The 21,204-nt window shown below is 34.6% G+C and overlaps 1 protein-coding gene and 1 pseudogene across 2 annotated transcripts in view; one reads left to right on the top strand and one right to left on the bottom strand.

Annotated features, from left to right (window-relative positions):
- Positions 1-21,204, bottom strand: part of LOC107506221 (gamma-taxilin-like) — a 56,083-nt gene that overhangs the window by 22,372 nt on the left and 12,507 nt on the right. For both annotated transcript variants that reach the window (XM_036235743.1, XM_036235742.1), the window contains exon 3: positions 19,597-19,688. In XM_036235743.1, the coding sequence (XP_036091636.1) occupies positions 19,597-19,688 (92 nt within the window). The remainder of the gene's footprint in view (positions 1-19,596; positions 19,689-21,204) is intronic.
- LOC118613563 lies at positions 6,659-6,777 on the top strand (annotated as a pseudogene).

Below are 21,204 nucleotides of genomic sequence, written 5' to 3'. Positions count from 1 at the left end.
CAACCCAAAATGTCTTCTGCAAGACACAATATATTAAAATTATCAAAACTTAATGACAAAGAAAGAATTCTCAGGGCAGCCAGTGAAAAGAAGATGGTAACCTATAAAGGAAAATCCATTAGATTATTTTTATACTTCTCAGAACAAACCTTACAAACCAGAAAGGAGTGAAATCAAATATTCAAACTATAAATGAAGAAACTACCAACAAGAATAATGTATCCAGCAAAGCTCTTTTCTAGATAAGAAGAAATAAAGACCTTTCCAGATACATGAAAGGTGAGGGAATTCTCCACTATGAATTCTGCATTAGAGGAAAAACTGAAAAGGGTCATCTCTCCTGAAACAAAATGACAAAAAATATGTAACTAGAGTAAGACAAATGGCAAGCGAACAGAGGCAGCACAGCACAACCCTTTTTAGAAACAGGGTATTGTAAGCTTAAACATTATGATAATTGCTAGTACAACTTAGAAATGACGAGGGGTAGGGGAGGATGAATGTTCAGCATATATAGAACAATCTGACAAAATAACAGAAAAGGGGAAGAAGATTCAACAATTGAAATTCACAAAGGGGAATGGATATAAGGCACATATAGAAGAAAATAGCCTAACCTCTGTGTATGTGTGTGTGTGTGTGTGTGTGTGTGTGTGTAAATTCCTTTACATAAGCTTAATGGTAAGCACACATCAAAGTTCCAGAACTGAGGTATGTAATAGAAAACAAGAACATGGGAAAAATTTCACAAAACCCCACCAAGTTAAAATAACTGACAGAACACAAGGACAAAGAATCAATGGAATATTTGAGCAACCAGAAAACAAAATAATATAGCTATGGGAAAACATTATATTTCAATAATCACCCTAAACATAAATGGATTGAACACATCAATAAAAAGACACAGAGTTGAAGAACAGATCAAAAAACAAAATCCATCCATATACTGCCTTCAAGAGACCCATCTCAGTTCCAAAGATAAATATAAACTCAAAGAGAAAATGATATTTTAAGCCAATAGCATTTGGAGAAAAGCGAGCGTTGCAGTACTAATATAGGATGAAACTGACTTCAAAATAAAAAAGATAAAAAAAGATACTGAGGGACACTTCATTAATGATAAAGGGAATGATGCACCAAGATATAAGACTTATGAATATATATGCTCCCAATCAGGAAGCCCTGAAATAGATAAAGCAATTACTAACAGAACTAAAGGGAGAAACAAACCAAAACACTATCACAGTAATAGACCTAAATACCCAACTGTCAGATATGGACCGATCGTCCAAACAGAAAATCAGTAAGGAAATAACATTCTTAAATGGTGCATTAGATCAAGAGGACATAATTGACATTTGCAGAGCCTTCCATACCCAAACAGCTGCTTACACATTCTTCTCTAGTGCACATGAAACATGCTCAAGGATCAACCACATACTGAGACACAGAGACAGTGTCAACAAACATAAGAGGGTTGAAATCATAACAACCATATACGTGGATCATAATGCTTTGAAGCTGTGGATCAGCTGTAAAAAGAAAGCAGAAAGAACCACAAAAATATGGAATTTAAAACAACATGCTACTGAAGAATAACTGGGTCACAGAAGAAATAAAAAGAGAGATCAAGAGAAACATAGAAATGAATGATAATGACACTACAACATAACAAACTTTGGGATGTGGCAAAAGTAGTAATATCAGTAAAGTTCAAATCATAACAGGCCTATCTCAACAACAAGAAGGAGCCCAAATGAATAACCTAATACTTCATGTTAAAAAAAAAAAAAAAAAACTGGAAAAGAAGAAATGACATGTAAAATCAGCAGAAGTAATCAAAATTAGAGAATTAAGTGAAACTAAAAACAACAACAACAACAACAACAAAACAATAGAAAATATAAATGCAACAAAGAGCTGGTTCTTTGAGAAAGTTAATAATATTAACCAACCCCTGGCTAGACACACTAAAGAAAAAACAGAAAGAACACAACAAAATCAGGGATGAAAGAGGAGAAGTTTTGACAGACGTTACAGAAATACAAAATGAATGTATAAAGCTAATAAAAAGTTTAAATTTTCTAGAAGCATGCTAACATGATCATAACTTATGATGAAAAAGTATAGAAAATTTATGCTATTGATTCCTCTTCAATTTTTACTGTAAATTAGAGTAGATTTACAGAATATCCCAATAGGATAAAATGTTTCCAAAGATAAACAGCACTCAAAATGGTTGCTTATGGAATGGCAAGATAGTCTAAGGTACTCATTAATGTACGTTAGAACTAATTAAGGGAGTTCTTACACTAACCAATAAATTTTAAATAGGTAGTAGCTGTTCCACAGTATGTACTCTACATAACAAATACAAAAAAATACAAGAATACTAGAAGAAACAGACAAGAACTTAGAAAAATACAACCTTCCTAGACAGAATCAAGAAGATCTGGAACCGAAATAGACCAATCAGCAGTATGGAAATTGAAACAATCATCAAAAGCTTAGCAAAATGTGAAAGCCCAGAACCAGACAGCTTCACCAGTGAATTCTACCAAACATTCAAAGATTTGATACCTATTCTCCTCAAACACTTCTAAAAATTGAGGTGGAGGAAATACTTCCTAACTCATTTTATGAGGCCAATATTACCCTGATACAGAACTTGGTAAAGATAACATACGCAAAAATAAAACTACAGACCAGTAACTCCCACGAACACAGACGCGAAAATCCTAAATAAGATAAAACGAAATGAATAGAGCAACATATTAAAAAGATTATACACCACGATCAAGTGAGCTTCATCCCAAGGGCACAGGGATGGTTCGACATACGCAAATTGATAAATGTGATACACCACAAAAACAAACGAAAAATAAGAACCATATGATCATATCGATAGACACACAAAAAAGCCTTCGACAAGATACAGCATCCATTTATGATCGAAAAACTTAACAAAATCGGTAGAGAAGGAAAGTACCTTAACATAATAAAGGCCATATATGACAAACCCTCAGCCAACATTATCCTGAATGGTAAAAATGAAAAACCTTCCCTCTAAGATCAGGAACAAGGCAAGGCTTGTTATTCAATATAACTGTGGAGGTCCTAGAAAGTGTAATCAGTCAAGAGAAAGATATAAGAGGCATCCAAATAGGAAATAAAGAAGTCAATCTTCCTTTGCTGATGACATAATTCTCTCTATAGAAAACCCTAAAGAGGCCACAAGAACACTCCTGGAAACAATAAGCAAATGCAGTAAAGTTTCTGGATACAAATTCAATGTCCAAAAATCCATAGCTTTCCTGTAATGAAATGTCAAAAAAAGTGGAAAAAATAATCCTTTTCCAATTGCACCAAAAAGAATAAAATACCTAGGAATAAATTTAATGAAACATGTAAAGGACCTAAAAAATGAAAGCTATAAGAACCTATGAAAAGAAATCAAAGAAGATATAAAGAAATGGAAAGATATTCCATGTTCTTGAATTGGAAGAATCGACATAATTAAAATGACTTTATCACCTACAAGCATTATACAGATTTAATGCATTGCCCATCAAAATCTCATTAGCATTTTTAAAAGAAACAGAACAAAAAATCATCAGATTTGTATGGTAGCACAAAAGACCATGAATTGCCAAAGCCATTCTTTGAAAAAAGAAAGAGACTGGAAGCATCATTCTGTCTGACCTCAAATTATACTACAAAGCAACAGTAATCAAAACGGCATGGTATTGGCAGCAAAATAGCCACATGGACCAGTGGAACAGAATCAAGAGTCCAGAAGCAAACCTATATTTATATGGGCAAATAATTTTTGACAAAATGTCAAAAATGTATGGTGGAGAAAGAAAAGCCTCTTCAACAAATGGTGCTGGGAAAACTGGAAAGCCACCTGCAAAAGAATAAATCTGGACTATTGTCTATTGCCACATACCAAAATTAACTCAAAATGGATCAAGGACCTGAATGTAAGACCTGAAATAAGAAAATGCATAGAAGAAAACATAGGAACTAAACTCAAGGACCTTGGACTTAAAGAGGATTTTATGAATTTGACCTCAAAGGCAAGGGGAGTAAAAGCAAAAATTAATGAATGGGATTACATCAAACTAAAAAGCTTCTGCTCAGCAAAAGAAACTGTCAACAAGGTGAAGAGACAACCATCCAAACAGGAAAACATATTTGCAACAATGCCTCTTATTAGGGCCTAATATCCAAAATTGTAGACAAAGAACTCATACAACCCAACAACAATGAAAACAAACAATCCGATTAAAAAATTGGGCAGAGGACACAAACAGTCACTTTTCCCAAGACAAAGTAATGACCAATAGACAGATGAATAACATGCTCAACTTCACCAGCTATTAGGGAAATGCAAATCAAAACCACATTGAGATACCACCTCACATCAAGAGTACAAGTAATGACAAGTGTTGGGAAGTTGTGGAGGAAAAGGAACCCTCATACACTGCTGGTATGACTGCAAATTTGTACCGCCACTACAAAAAGTCTGAAGGTTTCTCAGAAAACTAAGAATTGATCTATGTTATGACTCAGCAATTTGCCTACTAGGACTTTACCCCAAAAAACTTGATAGTATTTTTATAGAAATATATAGACACCACTATCTTCACAGCAGCATCATTCACGGTGGCCAGGACATAGACACTCTTGAAGTGTCCTACAACAGACTACCGGCTAAAGACGCTGTGGCACATATATACAATGGAATATGACTCAGCATAAGTAGAGATGAAATAATGCCATTTGTGACAACATCGATAGACCTCGAGATAATCATACTATGTGAAATAAGCAAGGCAGAAAAAGCTGAAAACCACATGATTTCACTTGTATGTGGGGATATAAATTTAAAAATAACAAACAAACAGGACAAACAAAAAGAGACTCATGGATATGTGAGCTAGTGGTTACCAGAGGGAAGGAAGGGAGGGGGAAGTCAATAGGGGTAAAGGAGGTAAAATATGGAAAGAAATCCATGAGTGGTGAACCCACATACAATATACATATGACTTACTGTTGAATTGTATACTTGAAACTTACTGGATGTTGTTGATCAATGTCACCCCCCCCCCCCAAAGAAAAACTAAATAAAAAAAAAGTGGCTATAGGTTTTGCACACATTATCAACTCAACCTCTTTCTTTTCTACTGCAAAAGTTCTCACATGCCAGAAAATGAGTCAAAATCCTAACATGTCAATTTGAATGTATTCTTAATGGTAACAGCGATTACAAATTACTGTCCTATTACACTAACGGTGATGCATTACAGATAACTGTCAGGTTACTAGACCTTGAGCTAATAAACATTAATGTTATAACAGTGAAAAAAAGAGTCCCAGAAGATGGGCACAGATGCAATTAAGTCATAAAATTGATATGAATACACTGACAGTCTGATGGCCTCCTTCCCCTAAAAAACAAAAGACAGAGTCACCTGATGAAAAAGAGAAAGAATAAGAAGTCTAGGATTCATAGTTACTAAAAAAGGTAAGTACTACTGTGGAGGTTTTATAATAGTGTAGTGACAGAGGAGAAAGAGGTATTATAATGATCACACACAATAAAGACCTTGTTCCATTTTTATCTGCCTATTTGTACTGTTGGATACTCAGACTTCAGTTTCCACCAACCAAGGGATTTTGATGATGTACGGAAATATAAGGAAAAAAATACACATAAAGACAGTAGATGGAAAGACAGTATAAGGAAAGAGAAAGTAGATGGTCAATGTATTGCTGGTTGCAATGGTTAGAGAGAATAAACACAATGGTTAGAGAAAACAAACACAATAGTTAGAGAAAACAAACAAAAAGTATGCTAGACTGATGGTGGTTAAGTGGTGCATGAGATAGCTATACTTGGACCTTAGAGGTCCTATAGTATGAGGTGACCAGAGCAGAAGGTGGCCAGTGGGATAGTGATGAGGCAGTCAAGGAATAGGAGCCCAGGAACAAGAGGCTAGAATCTGTCTCCACACTTAGACAACAATTGCACTGGCAGAAACAGTCTAACAATTATTTTGGAATTCTGAAGTCTATTCAAAGTCTTGTACCTTCCAAGTAAATTCTTGTCTAGTAAAATGTGATTAATTTTGATTCTTTTAAGCCAACAGCACTGGAGCAGCTACTCATTCTTCCACTCCACAGCCCCACACTAGGTGGTCATAACATTCCTGTAGTGGTATACAGGAGGTCAGGGCAGCCAATATGGACATAGTCCTCTGAATATCAGGGATCTGTGTTCTGTCAGTTAAAAATCTCATCATGAAAGTGCCCACTGTTGCAACTGACTCAATGGGAATAGGCATGTAGGGGGATTTAAGAAAACAACAAAGTTTATTATTTTTTTAACTTTAATTAAACCTTTTTACAATTTGAGGAACCAGGTATTAATGCACTGGCATATTCATGAACAACTACACCCTTAGAAATATGGAAAGCCACACGCAAGCCTAGAAACAAAGAAAACCTGAAAAGACTTATCTCAGGCTGATCTCCAGCATGGAGACACTCAACAAAACTAAGAACAAACATGAATAAAGGGAAAGACTCTAATATCAACAATTACCACATTACAAGATTCAAATCCCACATTTCAGTAACAAAAAATCTTGTCTATGGCCATGCTAACCTGAAAAGGCCTGATCCCATCTGATCTTGGAAGCTAAGCAGGATTGGGCCTGGTTAGTACTTGGATAGGAGACCACCTAGGAAGACCAAATGCTGCAGGCGTAAAAACTAAAAAATTAAGGGATTGTAAACTAACAAGGTCCTTGCAATCTGTGAGGTCAACCAAGAGTTGCCTTGTCAAAAACGAAAACAAAAACAAAAAAATCTTAAGGTATACAAAGAATTAGGAAAATACAGCCCAAAGGAAAAAGATTAATAACAGAAACTGTCCCAGAGAAAGGGCAGATGGTAGAAATACCAACAAATTTAAAATAACTTTATTTAAAATCCCCAAAAAGCTAAAGAAAGATGTGGGCATAATCACAGAAATGGAAAAAAAGATGAATAATGAAAAATAAAGTATAAAAAAGAACCAAAAAAAAAAAAAAAAAAGAAAAAAAGAAAAGGGAGTTGTAAGGTAATTTAAACGAGAAATTCACTAGAGGGGTTCAATATGAGATGTGAGCAAGCGGAAGAAAGCAGCAACAAACTTCAAAATAGGAAAGTGAAAATTATCAACTCCAGAAAAGAGAAAGAAAAAAGACTGAGGAACAACATAAAGCCTAATAGGCTTGAAACAGATAATCAAGTAGGCCAAATATGATGAAAGCCTAAAATGAGAAGATGACAGGGTACAGAAAGATTCTTTGAGGAAATAAAGGCCAAAAATTTCCCAAATTTGATAAGAGATATGAATTCACGAATCTAAAAAGTCCACTGAACTCCAAAAGGATAAAACTATCCAATGCCAAAGACAAAGTAAGAAGGAAACTACTTTATCACATATAATCTTATCCTCAATAAGATTATCAACTAATTTCTTAGGAGAAATAGTGGAGGCCAGCACTTCTATATACTAATTAGAAACTGCAAGAAAGATATTAAGAACACAATTTCATTTACAATTGCATCAAAAAGAATAAAATGCCTAGGAATAAGCTGCACCAAGAAAATGAATTAACTGTAACTGGAAACTATAAGATATTGGTAAAATAAAATTGAAAGAAACATAAACAAATAGAATATTTGTCCTCATCAATGATAGAATATTGTTAAAAATGTCTGTGCTACCCAAAACAATCTACAGATTCAATATAATCCCCACCTAAATTCCAAAGGCATTTTTCACCGAAAATAAACAATCCTAAAATTTGTTTGCGACTACAAAAGACCCTAAATAATCAAAGCAATCTGAAAAAGAACAAAGCTGGAGGAATCATGGTTTCTGATTTTAGGATATATTACAAAATTTTATAAGCAAGAGTTATCATATGGGCATAAAAACAGATACACAGATCAATGAAACTGAATAGAGAGCCCACAAATAAACCCAAACAAGAACAAAAATACCCAAAAACATACTCAAAATCAATTAAAGAACTTGATGGAAGACGTGAAACTATAAAATTCCTAGAAGAAACACAAGTGGTAAGTTTGTGAATTTAATAAAGAAGTGGGATTACAGGAAGGACGGAAGGAAGGACAGACGGAAGGACGGACGGAAGGATGGATAAATGGAAGGAAGGAAGGAAGGAAGGAAGGTAGGAAGGAAGGAAGGAAGGAAGGAAGGAAGGAAGGAAGGAAGGACGGACGGACGGAAGGAAGGAAGGAAGGAAGGACCCTTTCTACACAGCAATAGTTGACCACAACAAAATAAAAAGGCGACCTCTAGAATGGGACAAAAATGTTTTCAAGTCAGCTTTCCATATGAGTTAATAGTCAAAATGTAACTCAAATAATTCAATACCAAAAAAACAAACTTAATTAAAAAATGGGCTGAGAGCAGAACAGATTTTTTCCAAAGACATACATATGACCAACAGGTACATGAAATGGTGGCTCAAAGTGACTAATTACCAGAGAAAGGCAAATTAAACCACAGTGAGATACTACGTTACATCTTTAGGATGGGTATTACCAAGCAGACAAATCATAAATGTTAGTGGTAATATAAAATAATAGGAAACCCTTGTGCTCTGTTGGTGGGAATCTAAATTAGTGCACTCTTTGTGGAGAACAATATTTCAAAAAATTAAAAACAGGACTACCATATGATCCAGCAATTCCACTTGTATTTTTCCAAAGGAAATGTAGAGACCTTTAAATGATATCTGCATTGCTGTATAATTCACAACACCCAATAAATGAAAACAACCTAACTATCCATCTATAAATGGAAAAAAAAAAAAAATCACACACAGAACTGCGTATTACTCAGCTATACAAATTGAAGAAAATCCTTCCATTTGTGATAACATATAGAACATGAGGGCATTCTGCTAAGTCAGACATAGACAAATAGTGAGTGATCTCACTTAAAGGTAGAATCCAAAAAAGAATAAAAACAAACAAAACCAAAAAGGAACAAACTTACAGATACAGTGAATAGATTGGTGGTTGCCACAGGCAGAGGACTGGATGGGGAAGGAAGCTGAGAATAAGTGAAGGTGCTTAAAAGGTACAAAATTTCAGTAAAAAGATAAGACATGCAAATGTAATACACAGCATGGTGACTACTTAATAATATACTGTGTATCTGATAGTTACTAATGCAATAGTTCTTAAAAGTTTCATTAGAAGAAAAAAAAGTATAACCAAGAATATGAACGGGTGGTTACGTAGTCACTGTGGTGACCATTTCACTTTATATATATATATATATATACCTAATCACTTAATTATATAGCTAAAATTAATGTTAAATGATAATTATATCACAATGTAAGTAAATACATGCTACAATTGACTTAAGATACTTAGGCTAGGAAACATCCCCCAGCTCCAGGATGTGGCTCGAGATTTTTCCTTACTCCCTTTCTTAGCCCTCTCCCACGAGTTCCAAAATTATCCTTTGTCCTTTTCTGTTTTGATTCTGAGCATGAAACTCTCACATAAGAGCAAAGCCAAGGTCAGGAGACAAGATAAGTGAACTTGGGCACTTATCTGCCTCATTGCTGTGTCCCACTGAACTTGGGTATTTTGCTTCTCCCTCTCCAGGTGGCATAAGAGATAAGCTGTGCCTAGGATATGAGAAAGATGGACTTGGACTGCCCTCTCCATTCTAGGTGGCATGAAATAAAAGCCAAGGGCAGGAGACAAGACAGACTTGGACTGCCACCCTCTTCAGGGGCATGAGAGACAAGTCAAGGCTAGGAGACAAGACAGATGGATTTGGGCTGCCACCCTGTCCAGATGGCATGAGACAAAACAAAGCCAGATACAAGGTATATGGACTGGGACACTGTCCCACACCTTAGGGTAAGACTCCAGAGTTTTACATTTGTCCTTTGCTCCGCTTTTGCTAATCATATCGTTAAAATAACACCTGCATTCCAAGTACTGTATCTGCGGGTTTCTTCACTCCCAATAAAAAAAAAAGTCTCTAAGCCATACAGCTCGTGGCAACTCTTTTGGAGCTGTCTGCACTCTTCTCTTACATATGTACTTTCATTTTAATAAAACTTGCACTTTCCTGTTTGCTGTTTGTCATGCCTTTGAATTCCTTCTCACAGCATAAAACAAGTACCTGATCAGCTGAGCTCAGGGCTGAGTCCTGCTTTGGACTCCGGCCTCATGGATATATCCAGCATCACAGCTATATATTGTCTCAAAAGGTTCACTGTAGATCCACAAGACAAACAGACTGAGTAAATGTACAGGAAAAAATATTCAATATATACAAAAATAATCCAAAATAAATGGGTAGAAAAAATATTTTTTAAACACTGAAACAAAAGAGAGGAAGGGTAGCTATACAAATAAAAGAATACTGTCAAGATGGCAATACTACCCAAAGTGATCTACAGATGTTTTTTGCAAAAGTAGAAAAATCCACCTTAAAATCATATGGAATCTCAAGAGATCCAGAATAACCATATAATACTAAAAAAGAAGAGCTGAAAGCCTCATACTTTCTGATTTTAAAACTTACTACCAAGCTACAGCAATCAAAATAGTATGATAACAGCACAAGGACAAACTTACATACCAATGGAATTGATAAGAGCACAGAAATAAATTTGCAAATATATGGTCATATGATAGTTAAGAAGTGTGTCAAGACCACTCAGTGAAGAAAGAACTGTGTCTTCAACTAACATGCTGGAGGGTGGGGTGGAGTGTGAAACCCACATGCAAAAAAGAACAAAGCTGGACCCTTACCTAACACCATATATAATAATTAACTCAAAATGGATCAAAGAATGAAATATAAGACCTAAAACTATAAAACTCTTAGAAGGAAGTTAGGGGAAAAGCTTCATGACACTGGATTTAACAATGATTCCTAGAAGTAACACCAAAGCACAGGCTCTGAAAAACAGACGAAAGAAAAACAAATTTGACTTTATCAAAATAAAAAAGAAAACTTTTAAATCCAAAGACACTATCAAGTAAGTGAAAGGCAACCATAGGAGAAAATACCTGAAAATCACATATATAAGGGATTAATGTTGTCATTATTCAAATAGCTCCTAAAACTTGAGAACAGAAAAACAAATTAACTAAAAAGTGTGCAAAGGAGTAGACATTTCCCTGAAGAAGCATTCATACGGCCAATAAGCACATATAAGCTGCTCTAAATTATCGATCATTATAGAAAGAAATACAGAGAACACCACATTAAGATACCATTTCACACCCATATGGATGGCTATTAGAAAAACAAAACAAGTGGTTCTGAGAATGTAGAGAAACTGGAATCTTTGTGCACTCTGATGAGAGGGCTGCCACTATGCTAATAATGGAATTATTATATACTACAGCAATTTCACTTATGGGTATATACACAAAAGAACTGAAAACAGGTACGCAAACAGGTATTTGTGCACCATGTTCATAGCAGCATAATTCAAAACAGCCAAAAGGTATAAACAAACCAAATGTCTAAGAAATATGGATAAACAAAATGTAGAATATACGTATAATACATTATTTTGCTAGAAAAAAACAAAATTCTCACACATACTACAACATGGATGAACGTTGAACAATGCTAAGTGAAATAAACATGCTACAAATAAACACTGTTATAATTCCAGTTTTATGAGGTATCTGAAGTAGTCAATATCAGAGATAGAAAGGGGAAAGGTTAGCAGAAGCTAAGGGAAAGAAGAATGAGGAGTTATTCTTAATAGCTATAGAGAATCAGTTTGGGATGATGAAAACTTCTCAGGATGCACAGTGACAATGGCTAGAAATAATGTGAAACTATTTAAGACCAAATGGCATACTCAAAAATGGTTAAAACAACACCTTTGTTATGTTTATCTTACCACAATAAAAAAAAAAAAATCTCACGAGGGAAAAACCATCAAGGATAGCAAGGATGTGAAGAAACAGATTTTTGAGAACTGATGGTAAGATTAAAATGGTATAGCTGCTGTGGAGGTGGTAACAGTTGCTAAGATAATTAAATAAAAATTAAAATGTTTTTTATTGCAATTTTTATGTTAATATATATTGTCTCACAAGTGAAAAAGAAACGAGAAGCCGGGGCCAGAGTTTCATATGGGCTGTGTACAAGAGAAAGCATCAAAAATGATTTGGGGTATTGATGACTACCGTGGGTCAGTGCAAATGCAAAAGTCTTCAGTAAATGATGAATGACCAAGAAAGTTGGTACTTGACAGTGACATAAGTGGAATAGCACTATGAATTTTGGAGTTTGTATTTTATGAGACTGCAGAATCAGAGATCATCTCTGTTTTGTTTTTGTTTGGTTGGGTTTATGTTTGTTTTGTTTTGTTTGAGGGGAGGATACTTTTCAGACAACTTCCATCTCCTAAACCCTAATACACCTAATCCTAGGTACACGGCTCTGACCTGAGGTCAGGAGTCAAGGTTTATTCTGGTTTCCTTAGAGAAGAAAGAATGTACCGCAAGTCCACAGACTCTGAGAACAAGGCACAAGAATTCACTTCTCACAGACAACTGGCACTGGCAGCTATGGTTAAGTGTATGGGTTAATAATAAATGCAGATAAGCCATATGCTCTTCCATCTGTGTAGACAAGAAATCCAAACCAAAAGTAGGAAGTACTATGCAAAGTTTAAACTCATGTCAGACACACAACCAGTGTTCCCAAACACAAATGGTACTTTACACTGGTGTTCCTGAAGGTGTTTCAGAGAAGGCTGGAGTCCCATAAGGGACTCACTGGTATTTAAACATCTATCCCAGAGAAAGAGACACTGAAAAATGGAATATGGCTACTGTAGGGAGTATCTCTATTTTTTTTTTTTTTAATTTATTCTGGAGGAAAGCAGGTGGAGGAGATTGAGATTTTTGAAACACTGCTTTTGAATCAAAGTAAAATTATGTTCTTTACTTTACTCAATATATATACAGCAATATCCCAAAGGGTAAGAAAGCACAAAGAAAACTAAGACAATCTATAAGTACAAAAAGATAGCTAATGAATACTAGAAAATACTAAAGTCAAATAAGTACAAACAATGAGAACTTATTTTCTATTTAATAACCACATTTCACTGAGCATTTACCATATATCCTATTCATACTTCATCTAGTAATTATTATTCACCCATTTAAAAAAAAATGTACAAAACATGACTCGAGAAGTTACTTGCCCCAAGTCATAAATATCTCTAATGGTAACGTTGGAAGTGCAAACCAAGCCTTTGACCTTAAGGTGTGCTATCTCCACTGCCTGTATTTCCTTAAATTTACAATTGCAAGGATGTGGTAAATCCTGCACTCACATATATATCAATAACCTTTAAAAAGGTTTTCTCCTTTGCTTTTATTTACTAAAAATGAATGGTAAGAGGAAAAATACTAAATTACATGTACAAAAGTATTTCCAACTTGTATTAAAATACACATACTGAAATTACCTGTATCTTCAAAATACAAAAGCCTCCACAAACTTCAAGAACAGTTTCACCTCCAGAATATTAATATATGGGTAATTTTTCTTTATGTATTTTGGGCTTCAGGTACACAGAATTGAATTAATCACAATTTTTGACTCATTACACACTCACTGATATAGTCAATGCCTACTATTTTTCCTATAATCTAACACGAAACCTACACAAAACCTAAACATTAACAATTCCTTATCTCAAATTTATTACTCAGTACATTCCCAAACTCAAGATTATAACCCTGTGTCCATCCTTCCTTTGCTTTCCTTTTTACATTACTTCATTTCAGTGTTTTTTTGTTTTTTTCATCCTTTGCTCTGATTATATTTGCTTCTGACTTTTCAAAAAGGCATAATATAGTTACTATATTATCTTTTGGGAATTTTTAGTCACCCATTATTATATTCCTAAGATTCATTCATACAGTTGCATTTTCTACATAAATCAGAATCACTGATTCCTTTCAAAAGTTACCTCCCTCTCATTGCTATTTGAATTGTTTCTGCACTTCTTTACTGTAACAAGGATATCATCCTTCTTCTGTATGTATCCTGGTGAAAACATACAATATTTCCTCTAGGGTGGAAACCTAATGGCATACTTTAATTTCCAAAACACTTAACTTTACATGATAATGTCAAACTATTCTCTACAGGGACTGAGAAATTTATAATCGCAGCAGGAATTTATAGATCCACCCAATGTTCAACACCTAGAATTCTTAATTTCTATAGGTAGTTGGCATAAAATTTCTTGTGTTCTGCATTGCATTCCTTGATCATTAACAGAACCAAATGTTTTTCTTTTTCAATGAAATGCTTCCTTTGTATCTTGTCCTTTATTTATTAATTGGTAGATGTTATTCATATATTCTTGATGTCAAATCCTTGTTAGTCATGTGTTGTAAATATGTCATGTTTATATCATTTGATTTTCTTTCATTTGTACTTTGATTAGAGGTTATTTTGAGTAAAGATTAATTTGGGTAGAGAGTACTTTGAGTAAAGTAAAATTTTTTCCTCTTATAAATACATCTAATGTCTTAAAGCGCTTCGGCGTCTTAATGAATTCCCAGATCAAAGCTGAAAAGTGCTAATCAGTGTATCAATATCCAATTAAAGCTATTTAAGTAATTTTTATTTTATTAAGATAACTGACATAATATTATACTGATTTCAGAAACAGTGTAATGATTTGATAGCTGTATACTGCAAAAGGATCAGAATAAGTCTAGTTAACATCTATCAAGTTACAAAATTATTGTTTCTTTTGATGAGGAATTTTAGGATCTACTAACATTCTCAGCAATTTTAAAATATGCAAAATACTATTATCCATAGTCACCATGATATATATTATATCTCTATGACTTTTATGCTAAAATTGCAGGTTTGTACATCTTGAAACCCCTTAAGTCATTTCACCAATTTCCCAACCCCTGGCTCTAGCAACCACCAATCTGATGTCTGTACCTAAGAGCTTTTTTCGTTTTCAATTCCATATGTAACTGGGATAATATGTTACTTGTGTGGCTCTGACTTATTTCACTCAGTATAATGTCCACAAGGTCCAGCAGTGCCAGATTTTGTTCTCTGACTAAACAGTTTTCCATTTTATATATTTGGTGTGTATATATGTATACACATGAATACATATCCACACACAGATTAATACATACATACACAAATTACATTTACTTTGTAATTTGTCCATCAGTGAACACTTAGGTTGTACCACATCTTGGCTATGTATACAACTCTGCAATAAATATGGGGTGATTAAACTTCCTGAATTAAGTGTTTTTGTTTCCTTCAGATAAAATTTCAGAAGAGGGATTCATTGGATCACATGGTGATTCTATTCTTAATTTTCTGAGGAAACTCTGCACTGTTTCACAGTGGCTGTACCAATTTACCTTCTTACCAGTAGATTATGAGGGTTCCTTCTTCACCACAACCTCTACAACACTTGTTACTTGTCCTGTTGGTGATATCCATTCTAACAAGTGTGAGGTAGTTGTGGTTTTGATTTGCATTTCCCTAACAGCTAGTGAAGTTGAGTATCTTTCCATATATTTGTTGGCTACTTGTATCTCTTCTTGGATGAAGTGTGTTCTTTTTAATTGCATTTTTTTTTATTGCCTGTGTCCGTGAGTAGTTGTCTTGTTCATCTGTTGCTGTTTTATATCCCCTGTGTGGGTAAAACCATAGGGTCTCAACTTTTTCTGACTTTTTTGCTTAGCTTGATAATCTCGTGATCTAACCATGTTGTCCCAAATGGCACTATTTCATCTTCTCTTAAGGCTAATATTCCATTGTATGCAGGTACATATTCTTTATCCAATCATCTATCAAAAAACTCTGGTTGCTTCCATGTCTTGCCCACCATGAATAATGCTTCTAAAAGCATCAGAGTGCATACTATCTTGATCTACTATCACTATCTTTTTCATACTATCGTCATCTCATGGATGAATGTTTCCAGTTTTGTGAGGTAGACACCCAGAAGAGGGATTGCTGGATCATTTGGTTATTCTATTAATTATTTGACAAAACCTCATACTGTTTTCCACAGTGGCTGTATCAATTTACAATCCCACCAGCAGGTATGAGGGTTCCTTTATCCAACTACCCCAACACTTATTACTTGTTCTATTGATGACAGCCATTCTAACAGGTGTAAGGTGGTATCTCGATTTGCACTTCCCTGGTATTTCAATTTGCATTTCTCTAATTAGTGATGTACAGCATCTTTTCTTTTATCTTTTAGCCATCTGTATATCTTCCTTGAAAAAAGTGTCTATTCAGCTTATTTTGCTCACTTCATAAGTCATATAAATGCCTAACCACTATGTTGTACACCTGAATCTAATACTGAATGTCAACTATAACCAAAATAATAATAAAAATAAAACAAAATTTAAAAATGTCTTTTCAGATAATCTGCTCATTTTTATTTGAATTGTTGGTAGGTTTGGAGTTTTTCTGCTATTAAGTTATATGAGTTTTTATGTATTTTTATATTATCCTTATCAGGTACATGATTTGCAAACACTTTCTCCCATTCAATAGGTTTCCTTTTCATTTTATTGATGATTTCTTCCGGTGAGCAAAAGCTTTTAGTCTGATGAGGTCACTTGTCTTTTCCCCCCCATTTTTAAAGAAATATCCAAAATATCAAAGCTAAAACCAGCATCAAGAAGCTGTTTTCTTCCAGAAATTTTATCATTTCAGGTCTTACATTCTTTTACTCATTTTGCATTCCCTTATGTGTATAAGAGTCTAATTTCATTCTTTGCCTGTGGATGTCCAATTTTCCAAACACCAATTATCAGACTGTCCTTACTCTATTGCACATTCTTGCCTTCTCTGTCATATATCACTTTATCATGTATGCACAGGATTATTTTTAGGCTATTTCGTTGATCTATATGTGGGGCGAGATGTGTTTTGATTACTACAGCTTTGTAATATAGTTTGAAATCAAGGATTGTGATGCCTCCAGCGTTGCTTTTCTTTTGTTAGATTTCTTGGGCAACTTGGGGTTTTTTGTAGTTCCAGAATAATTTTAGGATTATTTAGGACTCTAGAATTTTGGTAGAAATTGTATTCAATCTATAGATGGTTTGTAGTAGTAAAGACATTTTAAAAATACTAATTCTCCCATTCATGAGAACAAAATTTCTTTCCATTTACTTATGTCTCCTTTAAATTCTCTTATCAATGTCTTAACAGTTTTCAGTGTACAGGTCTTTATTACTTTCTTGGTTAAATTTATTTCTAGGCGTTTATTATTCAATTTGCCCTATTCTTTTATGGCTTGAAAACTTTCTTTAAAAGTATTCTTAAGTTCCTTTGCAATTATCTTTTGCATATCTACTATAGATTTTTGTTTAATGATTACCATGAGCTTTATATAAAACCTGTATTTATTAGTCTATTTTAGGTTGATAAGCTTAAATGCATTCTAAAGTTCTATATTTTACTCTACCCTACATTTTATATTTTTTGTCACGTTAAATATCATTTATCTTATGTATTTCTTCAAGTAGTTATTATAGTAAGAGTTATTTTTTTTACTACTTTTGTCTTTTAGGCTTCATCTCTTTGCAGTGGGAAAAAAGTCCTTTTAATATTTCTTGTAAAGATGGTTTAGGGGTGATAAATTCATTTACCTTTTGTTTGTCTGGAAAACTCTTTTCTCTCTCCTTCAATTCTGATTGGTTAACTTTGTCAATAGTATATTCTTGGTTAGAAGGTTTTGTTTTCTTTCAGCACTTTGGTTATATTTGCCACTCCCTTCTGGCATGCTAAGTTTCTGCTAAAAAAACAACAACCTGCTGATAGCCTAAATAAGGTACCTTCATATATAACAAGTTGTTTTCCTGCTTTTGTTTCTGAATTTAATTTTTGATGTTTTAGTAGAAAGCTTCTTGCTGTGAGTTTTGTGTTCCATTTTTTTTTGGAATTCTCTGTACTTCCTGGATATGGAAATATGTTTCCTCCTCCAGGTTAAGAAAAATTTCAGCAATTCTTCTTTAAATAAATTCTCTGCCCTTTTCTCTCTCTCTTCACCTTCTAGATACCCCTCCTCCCCCTCAAATGCTGCTATTATTCCAGCTGGTGTTGCTCTTTTTGGTATTTTTTTCTGTTAAGATCAAGCAAGCACTTCTCCCAGTCTTGAAAAGAAATGGCCTCACTGAAGAGATGAACCCATTGTTCAACCTTGCCCAAGATATTGCTTGTCTCTTGAACCGTTTCTGAGTGTCTAAGCAGCCTATTTTATTTTTACTAGCTCCAGTTATTTTAGGTGTCCCAAGATCTGTCACTGTCCCCAAGGAAGAGAGGGGAAAATCTCAGTCAGGACCTAAAACATGACTGACCCTCAAATCAACAACTTTTTCTTCTTCTTTCTTTTTTTTGTTTATCTTCTTTTTCTACCACTGCTCATCTGATTTTCATCATGTGGCTATACCACTAAAGACTGGCTTTCTTATCTCAAGGTAGCATTCGTTTTCCTGAGGCCATCATTCTAACAACACTAAGTGTGGCTATCTTTGCATTTGGACAGTTCTAGGCCATTTTCATTGATGCTCAGTGGTTCCTGCTTCTCATAATATATAAGAAAGTAACAGGCTACATAGTGGGATATATATGCACCACTTGAAGGAACAGTAACTATAACTGTTCCAGCTCTAAAAGCCATTTATTGACAAATGTGTCAAAAATGTTTGATATAGAATAATTACTTTAATAACATGAAAATATACAAAAGCTGTCAGAAATACTTCATATGAACATTCAACAAAACACAAGATTTCTAGCATTTACATTAGAACTAAGTATTCTAAGATTTCCCACCACTATTCTGCAGAGGGTCTTTCCTATTCTTTTCTTTTAAAATGATGGCAAGGTTTCCATGTTGATCATGCATCTATAAGCTCAGAAAAATAATTAATGCTACTTGAAATATTATAAGCCAGAACAAATTCTTTTATGAGTTAACTTATTTGAAAGATAGAAAAGGGAAAAATGCCTAGCATATAGAAGATGTTAAGTAAATATTTCCTGAGAAACAGTATTTTTTTCTAGACTATTTCATGCACAATTTACAATTTCAGTCAAAATGGTTAAACTTTTTATATTCTTTATATTCTTTTGTATCTAGAATTTCTGGATTTAAACATACAAATCACTAACTCCAACTGACAGGCATATAAACATACAAATGAAAATGCTAACATAGAAATGCTGAGGCTGACTGAGTTTTAGGAGATCTATTTCACATCTCAGAAAGCATTATAATGCTGTATCATATCCTAAAAAGAGGAAAAACAATCAACATTAAGTCCTAAGAAATATATTATTCCTTCAATTCCGTAATAACATATAGTTTTACATTTAAAGATATATCTAATTTATATTTTAAAGTTTTATCAAGCACAAGCATACATGGCCATATTTTATATGGACCATACTCCCTTAATACTTACGAGATCAGCATATTTCTTACAGAGAGCTGCCAGCTTCTCCTCTGGAGTTGAAAGAGTATTTAAGGCTTGCATCAATAATACTACTTCTTTTCCTGATGATCAATAAGATAAAAAATAAGTTTCAGAAGATAAAATTAGTCCAATCTGTAAATTCTGCATAAAACTCAGATATTAGGAGTACAATCTAAGGCTATAAATAGATATAATTACCTGCTAAATTAGAGAAACCATTTTCAAATTATGATTTAGTAGTCCCCCACCCCCAAATTCTTCACTTATCAACTGACACTACTAGCTATTAGCTAATTGGCATTTAAGCAGTAAGAACACATTGAAAAATCAAAAATATTTGCCTAAACATTGATTCCAAGCTAAGATACTTTACAAAGTGTGGGGATGTTTTTAAAAGCTTCCTCTTACCCAAGTACCAATACACAAGGATGACCAAATCTGTTCAGTTAGAACACTCCCGCCTCATAAATGTGCATAATCCTGTGTGACAATTTGAATTATGACTATATTATATTTACTAAGCATACTCTGGGTGTTAATCAAGTGTAGAGCCAAGAAAAGGAAGTCAAATTAGCTTTTCCCTTGAGTAAAGAGTTTTAAAAAATAATACTTTAGCACTCTGGCAGGGATCAATCTGGCTAACAGAGGTCACTCCCCCACACAGGTGATGCCCTGATGCCCCACCCCATCCAATTTGTGGCCCAACAAGGCTGGTTCCAGTGGCTTTTCCATACAGAGAGTGTGTCTTGCCTCATACTGCACTCTTTCCTAAAATCTTTCAAAGATTCACAAAACCTAAATAAGAAGTATCTGGCTTCTGCATGCCCCACCCTCCTTGCTAAGCAGCCTCCCCAGACTAGTATTAATAACAATCAGTCAGGGTTAGCATCTTAGCTTCCCCCAGGCACCTCTAAGCCCAACCACCAGCAGATCACTTCGTAGTACACATCAAGTGACCCTGGCTGTCCTCGGCCTGTACAGGATCCCCTCCCAAGTGGCTTCAGAATTCAGACACAACCACTTCCAAAAATGACACACCCACAAGTCAGACAGGGAAGGCACCAGACCCTGCTAAAGCAAATCCTGCTCTGTAGGGTCAGCTCCTGACAATAGCTCCTCTACCAGTGTTTACAATCAATCAGCCTAAGGGTCAATCCCTCCCACTGATGGGCAAACAGCAGCCAAGGCTCAACTACAATAGGAGGGCACACACAGCCCACACAAGGGACATACCTAGAACACCCAGCTAAGGTGAACAGGGAGACTGCAACACTAAGTCTCACGGAACACCTACTACATAAAGCTACTAAGACCAGGAGATAAAAAAAAATAACCTCTACTTAATACACAGAAACAAACACAGGGAGGCAACTAAAATAGGTAGAAAGAGAAACATGTCCCAAATGGAAAAAAAGGAACAAAACTCCAGAGAAAGAACCAAACATACTGAAGTCAAGCAATCTACCAGATACAGAGTTCAAAACAATGATGATAAAAATGCCCAAAGAACTCAATAAGGACTTTAGGAAACATAAAAATAAAGATAGAAAACATAAAAAAGGATCAGTCAGAAATGAAAAATACAATACACAGAAA

Source organism: Rousettus aegyptiacus, unplaced genomic scaffold (genome assembly GCF_014176215.1).
Source record: "Rousettus aegyptiacus isolate mRouAeg1 unplaced genomic scaffold, mRouAeg1.p scaffold_m13_p_19, whole genome shotgun sequence".
Taxonomy (NCBI): Eukaryota; Metazoa; Chordata; class Mammalia; order Chiroptera; family Pteropodidae; genus Rousettus; species Rousettus aegyptiacus.
The sequence above is the reverse complement of the archived record's forward strand: the minus strand, read 5'-3'. Positions and strand labels throughout refer to the sequence as shown.